Genomic DNA, 17112 nt, shown 5'->3' on the forward strand with positions numbered 1-17112 from the left:
TCACTAGTACTCTCAGAGTTTAGCACGTTTTTCAAATACGTGGTTTTACCTCGCTGGATTTATAAAGCATTTATGAAAAATTAAATAAAAATATATTAAAAAAGTATGGAAAGGGAGGTTTTTATGCCTATGACGTAACTCATTAAGGTCTGCGAGGACGCTTGTGTCCCAGATTGGGTTCCGAGGCTTTCCCCCCCTTTCATGGATTTTGATAATGGAATGATGCACAATGGGGTCCTTTTACCAAAGTGTATTTATTTAATTTAGATTTTGCTCACACCTTTTTCAGTAGTAGCTCAAGGTGAGTTACATTCAGGTACTCTGGATATTTCTCTGTCCCAGGATATTAGATGTTGCAGTTCCCATAAAGAGAGAGAATAGAGAGTCATGGATTTCATATACCGCCTTTCTGTGGTAAAACCAAAAGCGGTTTACACGCAGGTACTTTCTCCGTCCCTAGTGAGCCCACAGTCAGTTTTTTTTTTTTTTTTTTTTACTTGGGGCAATGGAGGGTGAAGTGACTTGCTCAGAGTCACAAACAGCTTCAGTGGGAATCAAACCCGGTTCCCACAAAATATATGTAAATCATGTAATGAAAATGCTTAAATCAGTTCATGTCAGTTCTCATCATTTTTGCAAATTCAAACACCTAACACAAATCCTATTATCACAAATCTTAATAGCTTAGGGGCTTTTTTTTTTTTACTAAAGTTTAGTGTGCGCTAACGGAATTAACATGCGTTAAATGCTATGAAGTCCATAGCTATACAATGGGCTTCTCGGCATTAAGCTTTAGTAAAAGGACCCCTTCGTAATTAGTGCTTTCAGTTGCTAACTAAGACAATGATGGTAAAGTTAACTTGCCCAAGGTCACAAGGAGCACTAGTGAAAGAAGCAGGATTTGAACATTTAGCCCCCTTCTCTTAAAAAATAAAGCAAGACGTGGGTATTTAAGGAGGTAAAGAATAAAAAACAGACCAGTTGTTTATTTAGACACTGCTTTTAGGAGACAGACGACCATGCTATTACTGCCATGAGAAGCACCTGGGTACAATGACAGATCCTCCAGAGTCAGCCAAGGTTCAGGATATTCCATTTCTTCCTCCCCGCCCTAGATTCCACTTCTCCAACAACCTATTTCCCCATAGATTCTAAATATCCCTTTCTTCCTCCCCCCATTACTTTTTATAGCTCTTGCCTTCATTTATTCTTTCATCTATGCCATGCAGATGTGGCCTATTGAGGATCTGAAAGTTTGCTGGGATGTGCAGAGACTCATTGAGGGGCCTCATTTGCATAAAAGCGAGCCCATATGTAAAAAAGGCAGTCACTCAATGGTAGAGCCAGCCCGGAGGTCAAGGCCCAGGCTGCAGCAGGCGGAAAGCAGCACAATTTGTGTAAATTTGAGGAGCAGCAGCAGCCGAGGGTTCTGGGGTCATGCAGTACCTGCCAGAATCCTGGTTCAGCACAAGAAGTAGATGAAAATGAAATTAAGCCTCGGAGATGCCGTTACCCAATTCCAGGCTGGAGATTTAGGGCAGTCCTGGATTTCTGACCACACCATCGTGGTGCATTATGGGACTTGCAGCATTGATTTCAACAGGCAGGATCATGTGCTGGAAATCTCACACTGCTTTGGGATATAAGTTCAAAACCAGGGCTGGCCAAAAAGCCTCCAGCCTGGAACTACATAACGGCAACTCTAAGGCTTACTTTCACTTTCATCTACTTCCTTGGCTCCAGGAATGGCAACCTCCTCTCTGCGGAGCAGAGAGATGTGTGCCACCCCTTACTCCCACTTCAGGGCCAGGGGTTATAAATTATTTAGGAAAGTGGAGGCCAAACCTGAATTTTTAGGAGCCAGGAAGCTTTTTTTGGAGTAGAGGAGTAGCCTAGCGGTTAGTGCAGTGGACTTTGATCCTGGGGAACTGAGTTCGATTCCCACTGCAGTGCCTTGTGACTCTGGGCAAGTCACTTAACCCTCCATTGCCCACGGTACAAAATAAGTACCTGAATATAAGTATGTACCTGAATATAAGAATGTAGTTGCAAAAACCTCAGAAAGGCTGTATATCAAGTCCCAGTTCCCTTTCCCTTATGACATCACAATATCAGAAGTGAGCCAAGTATCAGCAATCAAGCCATTGTGACATCACTGATGAGGATGGATCTTATTGGTGGAATGAGTGGAGGAGTAGCCTAGTGGTTAGTGCAGTGGACTTTGATCCTGGGGAACTGAGTTTGATTCCCACTGCAGCTCCTTGGGACTCTGGGCAAGTCACTTAACCCTCCATTGCCCCTGGTACAAAAATAAGTACCTGAATATACTATGTAAACCGCTTTGAATGTAGTTGCAAAAACCTCAGAAAGGCGGTATATCAAGTCCCATTTCCCTTTAAACCTTGTAACTATTTTTTTGCATATTCTTATTGGGGGGAGGGGAGTTGTTTGCATTCTTTTCCTGTTTTGACAAATCTCTCTATTTGGCTCACACCACCTTTTTTTCTATAATTTTTTTAATGCTCTTCTCCCCAAAGTTGGGGAAAACGTAGCTTTCCCTCCCCCCCCCCCCCAAATTACAGTACTGTGAATAGATTAAAGCAAATATCTTACCCCTCTGCCGGCCATCCCACAACCCCAGTTAGTAAAGCAGACCCTGCTCTGGAGTTCCAAAGGCTTTTTGCCCATTCTATGCCTATGGCGGCTAAAAAGGCTTTGTCAGGCCCCAATGCAGACCATCAGTTATCCCCTTCTCTCTATTAATGTAACAGATGGGTGTTCAAAGCATTGACAACGCTCCTTTGTGCACTATATCAATTCAAGAACGACAGGAAGTCTCATTTCTTTAAAAAAAAAAAAAGGGGGGGGCTTGTTACTCTTACTAACCCATAAACACACAAAAATTTTAGAAAACCCCCCTTTACAGAGGCTTTATTTATGATGCATTTCATTACTAAGGGCCCTGTTTACTAAGCAGTGCTAAGGGCACATCAGTTTTTTTTAGTGCGCGCTAATGATTATTTATTTTAGTACATTTCTACCCCACATTTACCCACATGAGCAGGCGCAATGTGGCTTACAATAAATGAAGTGGATACAAAACAAGACAATGATGGCCCAGAAACAGAAAGTGACAGGAGGGGGTAGGAGCAGGGGATAACACAGGGTAAATGACAGGGGTGAAGCGAGGGCAAGTGGGCGAGGTTAAGCAGTGGAGTTGCCAGTGGAGTAAACCTTGTCAAATAACGTCGTCTTTAAGGACTTCCTTAACAGTTGGTGGTCGGCGAGCTCCTTAAGTTGTTTCGGTAGGACATTCCAATATTTCGGACTGATGTAAGGGAAGGATGATGGAAAAAGAGATTAGAACGTGCTAAACGCTAAGTCACCTTAGCGTGCCCTTATGTAGGTTTACCCCACGTGTTAAGGCCATTTTTTACCGCAGCGATAAATGGCCGATTTTCTCTCTCTTGTATTAATGGCCGTGCACTGTTGCCATTAGCGCATGGCCATTAAAAAATATATTAGTGCATGAACACTTAACCAAACACCTATTTTGTAGACGGTAAGGGTTCACGCACAAATCAGTTATCGTGCACTAATGTAGCTGTGCTAATTGATTAGTGCAGAAAACACCTACTCTCTGCCCCCCAGACATGCCCCCCCCCTTCACGACAAAGCAAATATTTTCAGCATAAAAGGTTGCACGTGCAGATCAGGAACTTACCACAGGAAGCCTGTGGGCATCCTGCAGTCAGTCCTTTTAAGCTCAATAAGCTTAATCGCAGCTTAGTTAAAAGACCCCCCCCATACGCCTGTGACCACAGTCTTCCATTTACGGCAAATCTAATGAATTATATATAGGTATATAAATATATATAAGCCAGATGTAGCCAAGGTTTGTCCTAATGGTTTCTGCATTGGAATAAATTTTAATCGATAAATATAGATGTTTTCAGAGCAGAGGAAACCTGACACCAGTGAACCTAATTAGATTCCAGTGAGCAAATTACATAAAGTTTAAAAGTTAGGCAGGTGAACACCGACACTATTTAGTGAATTATGCTATACAATGATGAAAGCTCAATTGACATCTTCCACGGGATAGTCACAAGACTTTAAAGATTCTGTGCTTCTAGTGATGTTCATCTGCATTACCACCTGGTAACCTGACATAAAATTAATAGTCCAATATTCTCCAGTTAGCCAGGGGACAGGATGATACATAAGGAGAATCGACCAGAACATCAGAATCTATTAGGAAAGGTGAGCATCATTAAATATACTGGACAGGATTTCCCAAAGGGTTGCCGCAGAAACGACAAAGAGATGAACGCCAGCACCTTACGGATTGACTAATTTACTGAATCAGGAGCTTTCAAGGGCAAAGGATCCATCTGTCAGATACAGAAACAAGGCTAGTCTGAAATTTCCCTAAATGCACGCACTGAACTGCAATACAGATACAAGTCTTTAAAATGCAGTTATATTATAAATACATACATACACCCCACCCCCTTCCCATCATTCACTAAGAACTTTGAGAGAATTAAACAGTAAAAAAAAAAGTGCCTGACAAAATACCATGCATGCAGTAAAAACTTCCTTGCTCAGAAAAAGCTTATACTGAGATACTTAGAATGGTTTGAGTTGTTTCCAAGCCACATTCAAGGTACATAATCTCAGATCCACCTAGTTACCATCAGCGCCCTTAAAATATTCTCAAGTCACAGTAAACTCATCAAGGAAAAAGTCAGTTCAGCGGAAAGAAACTCCACTCCACTACACAATTAAGAGGGGGGGGGGGGGAGGCCGCTGGAAAAGGCTGGAATCAGTACGAGTGTGACCTGAACAAGGCACAGAAACTGCTTTGTTTACACACACAAAGCAAGAATGGAGGAGAGCAAGGATTACAGGAACAATTCCACAGGAAATCCGCAAACTAAGAAATGCAGGGCACACAGGTAAGACTGAGCTAATGCATTTCTAGGCAGCTTTCTTTACTAACTCTAGTTCAAACCACAAAGTTCATGTGAAGCACCAAACTGCTGAATGAAACAGCCTAAATCAAGGGTGCTACTAGAACAATTATACCAACTTACTCCATAAGGAAGGTGCACTCCAACCCCCGCTCTGTTCTCTAAAGATCTGCATTTAACTGGTTTCCAAACCATCCAGTTATCTTACAAAATATAACAGATTCCGTTCTACTTCTTGCAGTTTACAAGCAACGGGCTAAAAGCAGCTTTGCCGAAAGTCCCTCGTCTGGGCAAAAGGTAAAAGACGGATATAGCGGGAGCAGATCTGGCTTTTACACCGTCCTCCTCGTCTGGTGGAAACTTTGCTCTCAACTTTTCCACAGCAGCACCTTTCTCCGGTCCCTTACCCGCACTCATGATTGCCATGCAGCTCGTCTTCCTCCGGCTCCACGATCAGTAGAAAATGTACGGCAAATCCATCACATCCCTCGGCGGCACCTTGAATACAAACGACTCCTGCCTAAAGGGCTACAGCCGAGCGACGGCTGCCCAAAGCCCTGCGCTCTACAAGCGACGCGATCGGTTCTGCTGGACTTTTGGATTTTCCTGCTTGCTCCAAAAGCTGCTACTGTGTCTTGAGTCCCTGCGCTCAGTTCAGGAAGGGCGCCATCTGTTGACCGAAAAACGAAAGCGTTCCTATTTTGAACACCGGGCCTTTATGACGTCAAAAACAAACAAATAAACAAAAGAACAAAGTGTGCGCAAACAAACCTGCGCAGCGGCTGGAGCTTGGCTGAACCCTCCTAGCACCCTCGGAGGAAGAAGCCGCGCGGGCGACTGGGAGTTGTAGTCTTTCGGCGTTCGAGTTTTGGTTTTCCTGCGATCAACGTCCGGTCCTTGAAGACTTCGTTTCCCATAGTGCTGAGCCGGGTGGCATGGCGGAGAGCAATGACTGCGGAGTTTGATGAAGAAGTGGTGTTTGAGGTTGGTGTATGTGCGTGGTTTTTTTTCCTGGCAGTTCTGTGTCTGCGTGCATTTGGGAAATTGTGTTTTGGCAGGGTTTGGCGGGGCGGGTTGTTTTCATTTAGGAAACCGCCTGAGGCTGACTGTGGGGTGGGTGCTGAGGGCAGCCCCCGTTCACACCCCATATGTCCAGGGTATGAAAAGATGCATAATACAGACTGGTGTCGCGATGGCAGCAAAAAAAAAAAAAAATTTAAATCGAAAACAAAATGTGACAAATAATTGTATCCTAAATTAAGTGGGTCTGTCATTAAGGTTAACAAAGGAAAACGCTGGTGTAAGAAATGTTCAAAATTGGCTTTTTTCCCCCCCCCCTTAAATACTGTACTGTAATGCTGGTTGTCTATATAGCACTTTAACATTCGTATTGAATATTATAGTACCACTACCGATTTTTTTGTCTCCATCGGTTTCTCATTCAATCGTAGTCCTCGGTTTTCTTTCTCTCTTTTTTTTTTCCAGTTTTGGTTTTGTTGTTATTTTATTTCAATTGATAGCATAAGTGCTTTCCGGTTTTATTATTATATCTTTTATAAATCATCTCTGAGCCCCTCTCTCTTTTGCAGTGGTTATGCTGTACTAAATGTTCTGTCTGGCCCCATTTGCAGATGTACTAAAGAGGTTTTCTCTCTCTCTCTTTGCAAATGAGAAAACATCTAGCCCATTGTATTTCTAGTTTTTGGATTGAAAATCAGCACAGGAACACCCTGCTTCTGGCTGCTACTACTGTTAAATATTTCTATAACGCTACAAAGTGTATGCAGTGTTTTTTTCGGACGTTGAGAAGAGATGCACTTAGGTTTATAATGATGGGACCAGCTAAGTAGACTTTACAGATTAAACTTCTATGAGCAGCACCTAGCTGGGCAATACTGACACTAAATTCAGATAGCATTTTACAAGAAGAAAGATAAACAGTTGTGAATTGCATCTTTACATACAAAACATAAGTTTATGGCCTCCCTGATGAAGGAGAGGATAGATAACTTTTAAAGGATTTTGTCTAAATGAATAAAATCCTAATGTGTTGCATGGAATAAATATTCTGAACTGTTTTATAACTGTATAGTTCATTTTATTTTGATTCAGGTTAGGACTAGATTGCAACAAATTTACATATAGATAAAATGCTATCTACATGGGAACCTGAGAAAGTGACTTGTCCCTGGTCTTGTTAGCCACTTTTCTTATCAAGGCAGGATCTGAACTCAGGTCCCTTGAATCTGAATTTATTAGTCTAATGTAAACATCTGGCCACCTAGTCTCTCTTATGAAGGTCCAGGGATGTTATCCCAGTGCAGATGGGAGCGGAGCAATATAAAATGGATCTTCACCCAGTCCTGTTAACTATTTTTACAAAGCATGACTAAAGGCAGGCCTGATGACCCGGTAACCCAGTTATGTGCGAAGTTCACTTCCCAGATTAGTTTGGCATGATTTTCCTTTGGATTTTCCTTGGAGTGGAGGAGTAGCCTAGTGGTTAGTGCAGTGGACTTTGATCCTGGGGAACTGAGTTGGATTCCCACTGCAGCTCCTTGTGACTATGGGCAAGTCACTTAACCCTCCATTGCCCCTGGTACAAAATGAGTATCTGAATATACGTAAACCGCTTTGAATGTAGTTGCAAAAACCTCAGAGAGGCAGTATATCAAGTCCTATTTCCCTTTCCCTATTTGAGATTCTACATGGAATGTTGCTGTTGCTACTATTTGAGATTCTGGAATGTTGCTACTATTTGAAGATTGTACATGGAATGTTGCTAGTGGAGGAGTAGCCTAGTGGTTAGTGCAGTGGACTTTGATCCTGGAGCACTGAGTTTGATTCCCACTGCAGGTCCTTGTGACTCTGGGCAAGTCACTTAACTCTCCATTGCCCCAGGTACAAATAAGTACCTGAATATATGTAAACCTCTTTGAATGTAGTTGCAAAAACCTCAGAAAGGTGGTATATCAAGTCCCATTTCCCTTTCCCCCTTTCCCTTATGACATCACAATATCAGAAGTGAGCCAAGTATCGGGCAATCAAGCCATTGTGACATCACTGATGAGGTTGACTCTTATTGGTGGAATGAGTGGAGGAGTAGCCTAGTGGTTAGTGCAGTGGACTTTGATCCTGGGGAACTGAGTTTGATTCCCCCTGCAGCTCCTTGTGACTGTGGGCAAGTCACTTAACCCTCTATTGCCCCAGGAACAAATAAGTACCTGAATATATGTAAACCGCTTTGAATGTAGTTGCAAAAACCTCAGAAAAGCGATATATGAAGTCCCATTTCCCCTTTGGTAAAGCCATGTTGTCTCGGATCCTGCAACCTGTTGGATTCTAAAGTTAACTATCTTTTTCTTTCATTCTTGTGGAAAAGCATTTTCTCGAACTGCCATCTTGATGATTCTGTATTTGATTTTATTTTTAATTGCTTTGCCGTATGTAGAAGGCAGGTTTTGCACTCTAAGCAGAATATGACGATGTCCCGGCATTATCTTTTCTCTTATTCCTACTAATTGCTTTTGCCTTGGGCAGCAAGCCATCGGTGCATTTGTATGAGCTCACTCCCATGTCTTTTGACCTCTTTATCACACAAAGAAATCATCTGGTTACCTCCACTTTCCATAAATCTTAGATTATGACTAGTTTGGTTCTGTGCTGTAAAAACACACACAGCCCATGCTTTGAAACTTGATGGGTGAGAATTTTATTATTATTAACATTTGTATAGCGCTACCAGACGCACACAGCACTGAACACCTGACACAGAAAGACAGTCCCTGCTCGATAGAGCTTACAATCTAAAAATACAGACAGACAAGACAATACGCCTCACTCCTGCCCTGCAGCACCTTTTGCTGTTCCAGTACTGAAAGTCGCCCTCGCATTTCTGCCAGTGCCTGCCTTGCACTTTTATCACCATGCTTACCTGTAAAACTGATTTTCACTATGCTTACCCGCAAAACTGATTTTTAAAGTCTTGCACATTTGATTGTACAGATCTGTTTGTTCTGTATTACATCCAATAAAGAGAGTTTGAAAAAAAAAAAGTCCTGAATTCCCCTATATGTCTTAAATACAGTTCTAAAATGAGTAGATGACCCTGTGCTGAAGGCTGAGCATACGGCTGCTGTTGCTTTTTTTTTTTAATTATTATTTTTATTGAACATTTTCAAATATAAAACAAACATTTTCAGGACAGAAAAGCAAGTACATGAGTACTTTGTACAATTACCAGAACTGAGTTTTACAACTAACAGATTATGACTGAGTAATAGGAGAGAGAAAAAAAGATCTACATTTCTGGCTGGAGGACCCAATGAAGAATAAGCAATAGACTGTCCATATTTTTTGCATAACAAAATCGGCTTCTACCAGATACAGACATTCGCTTGAGAGTTGTCCTTCCGATGTGAAATAATTAATTTTAATGCAACACAGTGGCGTAGCCAAGGGTGGGCCCAGGCTCACCTGGTAGCAGCACACCTATGATGTGGCTGGCAGGGATCCCCAAGCCCCACCAGCCGAAAACTCCCAACAACTGTCCCTCCTGCATACCTTGCAAATAGCAGATTTTCACCTGCAGCAAGCAGCGACTGATACATACTGCTCTCACCGGCCCCACAGCCTTCCTTCTGATGCATTCCTGCCTATGCAGAAACAGGAAGTTGCATTAGAGGGAAGGCTGTGGGGCCAACATGAGCAGTGTGTATTATTTGCTGCTATCTGCTATTTAAAAGATATGGGGGGAGGGGAGATGTTTGAGAGGCCATACGGCATGCAGGCGAGAGAGGGAGAGACCAAATCACTTGTGGGACAGGGGGGTGGAGTTCTGCCCACCCATCTTGGGCCCAGGCCCACCCAAAATTGGGTGCCTGGCTACGCCCCTGATGCAACAGATATTAGAAAGTCAAACAATAATTTATCTTCATCTGATAGAAAAAAATGGACTTCCAGATTATATATTTTGGTAAAAATGATGTTTGGAAGCCAAATATCTCTTTCAGCTTATTCCAAACATCAGACCAAAAAAAGAGCAAGATTAGGGCATTCCAATAAAAAAAATGTTTAAGAGTTCCTGTGTATTGTTTGCATGACCACCAGAGGTCAAATTTTGAGGAACCAGACATTTTACTTTTTTCTTGGCGTCCAGAGAGCTCTGTGATACATGAAGAAAAGAGATTGCGTTCTAGCAGCTGATAAAGATGCTCTTGGGCCAGTTGACCAAACTTGAGACCAATGTGTATCTGCTAATGAGTCATTGAGATCTAGGGGCCCTTTTACTAAGCCGCGTAAGCGTCTACGCGCACCCAACGCTCACCAAAATGGAGTACAGCCCGGCTACCTCGTGGCTCTTGCGGTAATTTCATTTTCGGCATTCGTCCGATAACATATTTTTTATTTTTGGATGTGCGTATTGGACGCGTGTCAAGTGGCATTTGACACGTGCAGGTTATTACCACCTGGTTACCGCATGAGTCTGCCGCTAGGTTTTTGGCAAAAATTTTAAAAAGGCCTTTTTTTTTACAGGCGCGCTGAAAAATGGATCGGCGTTGTGCCCTGAACCCACGCCTACACAACCGCAAGCCATTTTTCAGCACGCCTTTGTAAAAGGACCCCCTGATTCCCATCCTTGTTGCACATGGCTTCTAACGCTAACGAAACATCAAAGTTTCGCTCACTGATGCAGTAAAGCTAATTATACGCAAGTCTGAGGCATTCAGAAGGGAGAGCACGCTAGATTCATGTGCACAAAATTCTGGGTTCAGGGCAGTTGGTGCTGTGCGCGTGTCTGAGCAAAAAAAAAAAATTGTTGGCACCAGGGGCCAGAGCCCGAGGTGGGGGGCACTGTTTAGCCGCCTCCTCCCGCCGCCGCCACAAACCCCCCGCCGCCTGCCCGCCGCATCAGGTACCTTGTTTGCTGGCGGGGGTCCCCAATCCCTCCAGCCGAAGGGTCTTCTTCAGCGCCAGTCGACTCCGGCGCATTCGTTGTGGGATCATCTGTTTCTGACGCCTTACATCCTGCACAGGGCTACGTGCACGGTGCAGGACGTAAGGCGTCAGAAACAGATGATCCCACAACGAAGATGCTGGAGTCGACCGGCGCTGAAGAAAACTCTTCGGCTGGCGGGGTTTGGGGACCCCTGCCAACAAACAAGGTACCTGATGCGGTGGTAGTGGCGTGGGGGGGGGGTGTCAGATGTAGAGGGGGACCAGGGCGTAATCTGTGGGGGCCCGTGCCCCCACGTAGCTATCTGTACATGTGCTGCAATGCTGCAGATAAATATGGGCATCACAGAAATTCCTGTGCATGAAATCTACGTAATGCTGATATATTTGCACAGAATAACATTCCAGTGCACGCACACACACACAATTTTTTCTTCTCAGATCTGTGTACAGAGCTGCCACTACCCCCCCCCCCCCCCCCCCCCCCCCCCCACCACCACCACATTCTGTCGTAGACAGTTGCAGGCACTCTTATGCTCGCAGCAAGAAGAAACGAATTAAATTCTCACAGGTACTGCTGCAAAAGAACAAGCTAACCCTTCAATGCCTCCACAGATGTGGCATTCAAGTTCATGCATTGTGCTTGACTTACGTCTATGTTTACTAAGGTGCGCTATGGGAGCGTTAGCGTTTTTTAACACGCGTAAATGGTTTACGTGCGTTAAATGCTAAGGCGCCCATAGAAATGTATAGGCGCGTTAGCGTTTAACATGCCTTAACTTTAAAGGCGTGTTAGAAACGCTAATGCACCTTAGTAAACTTACCCCTTATTCTTCTGCCTAATTTTCTGCATCCGAGCCGAATAGCTAATAGCTTCATTACCATTTATTTTAATATGCTGTGTACGGGTATCTAACGTGAGTTGTTTTGTGCAGGCTTATCTTCTGTGCAAACCCTTTTCCATATCACGCACAGAAGATCGTACACAGAACATAAGAATAGCCATACTGGGTCATACCAGTGGTCCATCTAGTTCAGTATCCTGCTTTCAACAGTGGCCAAGCCAGGTCACAAGTACCTGGCAGAAACCCAATTAGAGAGCTATATTCCATACTACCAATCCCGGGGCAAGCAGTGGCTTCCCCCATGTCCATCTCAATAACTGACTGTGGACTTTTCCTCCAGGAACTTGTCCCAAGCTTTTTTAAACCCAGATACATTAACCGCTGTTACCACATCCTCCGGCAGCAAGTTCCAGAGCTTAACTATTCTTTGAGTGAAAAAATATTTCCTCCTATTGTTTTAAAAGTATTTCCATGTAATTTCATTGAGTGTCCCCTGGTCTTTGTACTTTTTGAAAGAGTGAAAAATTGGTTCACTTCTATCCCACTCAGAATTTTATAACCTCGGTCATATCCCCTCTCAGCCATCTCTTTTTTCCAAGCTGAGGAGCCCAAACCTCTTTAGCCTTTACTACTGCTACTACTATTTGACATTTCTAAAGCGCTACTAGGGTTACGCAGCGCTGTACAATTTAACATAGAAGGACAATCCCAGGGCCGTGCCAAGGGTCTGTGGCGCCCCCCTGCAGGAGATCAGTTGGCGCGCACGCGTGCCCCCCTCCCCTCCCCCCCCCCTGTGAAAATGATCGCTGCCCTCCCGCTCCCATTTCCCAACTGCCCGCCCTCTTCTCCCCCCCCCCCAAGATCCCTTTGAAATTTACCTCCGTCTGGCAGCGAAGGCGGCGGCGCTCCTGACGTCCCTACTAGTCTTCCCTTCGCTCAATGTCCCACCTTCTTCTGACCTCATTTCCTTGACGTCAGAAGAAGGCGGAACACTGAGCGAAGGGAAGACTAGTAGAGACGTCGGGAGCGCCGCCTCCTTCACTGACGCTGCGGCGCGCCTTCGCTGCTGGACGGAGGTAAATTTCAAAGGGATCTTGGGGGGGAGAAGAGGGCGGGCAGTTGGGACGCGGGAGGGCGAGGTAAGCATGGCGCGGCGGGGCGCCCTCCCGCCGTGCTTACCTCGCTTACCGTGTTGGCACGGCCCTGGACAGTCCCTGCTCAAAGAGCTTGCAATCTAATGGACAAATGTACAAACAGTCAAGTAGGGGAAAGTCAAGCGATGAGTTGCATCTCCTTTATCATTTGGTCGCTCTTCTTTGAACCTTTTCTAATTCCGCTGTATCTTTTTTTGAGATACGCTTCTGTCTGTGCTGGCTTTCCTCATCAGCCCATAGTGTTCCTTAGGGCTTTTTTTGAGGGGGTACTTGGGGGTACTAAGTACTGGCACCTTTTCCATTGTCTGCTAAAATTGACCCATGGTCTCCAAGTTTTAATGAAAGCTAAGGCTCTACACGCAAATTCTGCCTTGTCATAGATTCTGTGACTGGTTGCAGGGGGCTTGGCTATTGTGGGAGGGGTCCCTCAGTGATCACCCCATCCCTGAAGGGTGGCCTGGCATTTGAGTACCAGCACCTTTTTCGCTAGAAAAAACGCACTGGTTTTCCTAAGCTCCCCTGCCTTCCAATTCTCATGCACAAATTGTCATTGATTGCTAAAGGAAGTATTTGTGGACCGATCCCGCTTTTACTCTGTGTATTAAAGGAGTGTTCCTTTGACAGAATAAAAGGTTAAAACAGTTCCTTCCCATCATCCCCTTCAGAAGCAGCAGACTTAAGTGACGTACACTAGTGTTACTGTTGAAATGAGTGTTCTTTAGTCACTGGTTTCAGGATTCAAACTCTCAGTTGACTTGCATCATAGCTCTGAAACTGGATTGAACCTGTATTTGGTTTTGGCTTGTCTGCTGAGTTAATTGATGTGTGCCTCTTTTTTTTATTATTCCACTGTTTTGTTAGTATTAGCAAGGGTTTTTTTTTTTTTTCTTAATTTTAGGTTGCACATCAAATAGCCTGCTGACTGCCAGCAACTCAAGCTTATGGAATCATTTGGGCATAAGCAGTCATCTTCAACTGGTTGATCAAAGAACTAGATCCAGGGCATGACCTGGATGTAGCCTGCTTAGATTTCAGGAGTCTTTGATACTGTTCCTTTTGGGAGGTTTATGAATAAAAGGAGCCTAGGGGATCTTTTCCAAGGTTTCAGTCAAGCAATTACTTACTGATTCATTTCTCCAGGATGACAAGGGTGATGATAAATGGAATGTACTTGGAAGAAAGTTGAGTAAAAGAGTGTCTCAGGGTGTCAAGGGTTAGAAGGAAAAGTTTGCCTTTTTTGCCGATAACACAGATTTGCAATAGAACGGGCACACCGGAGCAAGTGGGATGTGATCTACAAAATTTCAAAAGTGAGGGATAAAGCTTGGGAAGAAATGCAGAGTAATGCATTTCGGGTGTAGAAATCCAAAGGAGCTGTATGCGATAGGAGGAAAAAGGCTGGTGTACAGAGCCAGGAGAGAGACCTTGATAGAGATCTATAAAATAATGAGCAGAGTGCAGCGGGTAGACGTTTACTCTTTCCAAGAATATTAGGACTAGGAGGCATGCAATGAATCTACAAAGTAGTACATTTAAAATGAATCTGAGAAAATGTTTCTTCACTCAACATGTAATTAAACTCTGGAATTCGTTGACAGAGAATGTGGTAAAAGCAGTTAGCTTAGCGGGGTTTAAAAAAAGTTTGACTGGCTTCCTAAAGGAAAAGTCCATAGACCATTGTTAAAATGAACTTGGGGAAAATCCACTGCTTATTTGTAGGATAAGCAGCATAAAATGTATTGTACATTTTTGGGATCTTGCCAGGTACTTGTGACCTGGATTGGCCACTGTTGGAAACAGGATGCTGGGCTTGATGGACCTTCGGTCAGTCCCAGTATGGCAATACTTATGAACTTATGAGTGATAGTGTCCATCAATGACAAGGTGGTAGCCAAAGTATTTGCTGGGCTGCATCAGTTCTACAGGGGATAAAACTATTTGAAATTCAGAAGAAAGCAACCAAAACGGTATGGGGTCTGCACCAGAAGTATAAGAAGAACCTTAAAGACCTTAATATATTTTTTATTTATTTAATTTCTTATATACTGCCTACAAACCCAAAAGCAATCGAACCGGTGTAATTCAGGTACATTAGGTATTTTACCTTAGAGGAAAAGAGGTACATGGGAAATAAAATACAGATATTTACATACTTTGAAAGGTATTAACGAAAAATCAAATTTGGGTTTTTTTTTTTTTTTCAAAGACAGGAAGCTATGTAAGTAAAGGACATGAAATTAAGTTGCAAAGAGGTAAACTTACCATCAGGAAATACGTCTTCATGGATAGGGGGGTGGATACCTGGAATGCCCTTCCGATGGAGGTGGTGGGGACAAAAATAGTGACGGAATTCAAACAGGCATAGGATAAGCGCAGAGGATGTTTTGAGAGCGATATGTTGTGAACTGAAACAACCATGGGTCCCGAATACCTGAAGAAGCTTTTCTTTGGAAATGCTGGTCACTGTCGGTAGCAGGGTCGTAGCCAGACCTCATGCTGGGAGGGGGCCAGAGCCCGAGGTTGGGGAGCACATTTTGAGTGCCGCCCTGCCGCCGCTCCCCACCACCACCATGCCTCGCCCCCTCACAAATACCTTTGCTGGCGGAGGTCCCCAATCCCCACCAGCTGAAGCCTTCTTCAGCGCAGTCTCCGGCGCAGCCGCGTTTGCTGCCTGTCCCCTGCTCTTCTTTCTTCTTGCGCCTCTTGTGCACGCTGACGCCGAGCGTCAGCGTGCACAAGAGGAGCAAGAGGAAAGAAGAGCAGTGGGCAGGCAGCAAACGTGGCTGCGCCAGAGACCGCGCTGAAGAAGCCTGGGGCCCAGATGAAATTTGCGGGAGCCAAGGCCCCCATGGCCCCCCGTAGCTACGCCCGTGGTCGGTGGGACCTTGTGACAGTTTTCTCATTTGAAGATGTCTGTCTTACGTTTCAGATAAGTTTCACAGTTTTTTTTTGGTCTACATTTAATTAAAAATTACACTTAAAAAAATTGAAGTTTAGAAGGATTTTATGCCTATGAGGTAGCCTTTTCTAGTTTCTGAGGATGTTTGTGCTCCAGCCTGGGCTCTGAGGCTTTGCCTTCCAAGTTTTTTGATATTGCAAATAGAATGGTTTTGCAACATTTTTAATGGGGAGACCAGACTTTTGGTACAGCTTCTTGGAAGCCCTAAGTGTCCAATTGATGAGGACGCGGGCTGAAAAGATAAGTTTACTTTTATTTTTTGATTTCGCAACTTCAGCGAAGTGACAGCTGGTCATTGTTTGTGAAGGTGTTGAAGTGTGTTTTTTCTGTTTGATCACACAATCGCAAGTGACACGAATAGCACGAAGCATGGTGTTAATTGAAGAGTAGCCGGATGAATGAAGTGCTATATCACTAGGCAAAGGTTATTATTAACCGTCACAGAAAGTGGATATCTCTGAGGGCACTCTTCTCAAAAATGTATATATTTTTTGATAGAAAGACTTTGTAGCATTTTTCCTGGGTATTTTTAAAGCATTATAATATTTTATAGCACCACTTTGCATGTGTGGTTTTGTGTTCAGTGGATTGATATATTTTTTTGATGAACACAGAGGATACTTAAACAGCAAGAGGATGGATTCAATGCAAAACATAAATTACTTTCCTACCTCAAAAAAGGCCTAGAGGGACGTAACCCTGGACATAGTTGGACCACGCTAGACGTTATCTGTCATCATTTACTAAGTTAGTCTGTGCCAGATGTGTGTTTTGGCCGTGCACCGTTTCAAAGTCCTTCAGACTTTTCAGGGTCGAAGGAGCAGCCTCAGGAAGGGTTGTGAGTGCCTTAATGAGCTCCTTGACTGTGCTCAGGCCTGCCTTTAAGGAAGGGTTTCCAGCAGGTACTTATGTTACAGATACCCAGGGGGTATCGCATGCATAATTTAGTGCTTGCATTTAGGAGAAAGTTTTTCTTTACTCAGCGTTAACATAGGCAACCGAGACCCCTCGGTCCTAACATTTACTGCATTTACCACCATAACCCAATAAAGACATCACACATAGTATTTTGTTGAGGTGGCACAACTTGGCCGCTGCTTTTATTTTAGATACAAAACATCTGTAAACCCTGGGCATACCCAAGCCGCTTTAGCCTCTGGCTCATTACCCCCCAGCCAAGTCCGCCGCCCTAGCAAGACTGGCCAATCGTGAACAGAGCTCCC

General features: G+C 44.0%; 2 protein-coding genes across 5 annotated transcripts in view; one reads left to right on the forward strand and one right to left on the reverse strand.

Moving 5' to 3' along the window:
* Positions 1 to 5683, reverse strand: part of FGD6 (FYVE, RhoGEF and PH domain containing 6) — a 170444-nt gene extending 164761 nt beyond the window's left edge. Inside the window, exon 1 of the mRNA XM_030214964.1 lies at positions 5384 to 5683. Coding sequence (XP_030070824.1) covers positions 5384 to 5402 — 19 coding nt within the window. The 5' untranslated portion in view covers positions 5403 to 5683. The remainder of the gene's footprint in view (positions 1 to 5383) is intronic.
* Positions 4892 to 17112, forward strand: part of VEZT (vezatin, adherens junctions transmembrane protein) — a 98318-nt gene continuing 86097 nt past the window's right edge. For 3 of the 4 annotated variants that reach the window (XR_003943391.1, XM_030214965.1, XM_030214966.1), the window contains exon 1: positions 5824 to 5960. Coding sequence is in view for 3 of the 4 variants with exons in the window: in XM_030214965.1 (XP_030070825.1) it covers positions 5925 to 5960 (36 nt within the window). In the remaining variant the exon portion in view is untranslated. Of the gene's footprint in view, positions 4962 to 5823; positions 5961 to 17112 lie in introns of those variants that run through there. The other variant, XM_030214967.1, reaches the window with a different exon arrangement.

The sequence above is a fragment of the Microcaecilia unicolor genome, chromosome 9 (genome assembly GCF_901765095.1).
Source record: "Microcaecilia unicolor chromosome 9, aMicUni1.1, whole genome shotgun sequence".
Lineage (NCBI taxonomy): Eukaryota > Metazoa > Chordata > Amphibia > Gymnophiona > Siphonopidae > Microcaecilia > Microcaecilia unicolor.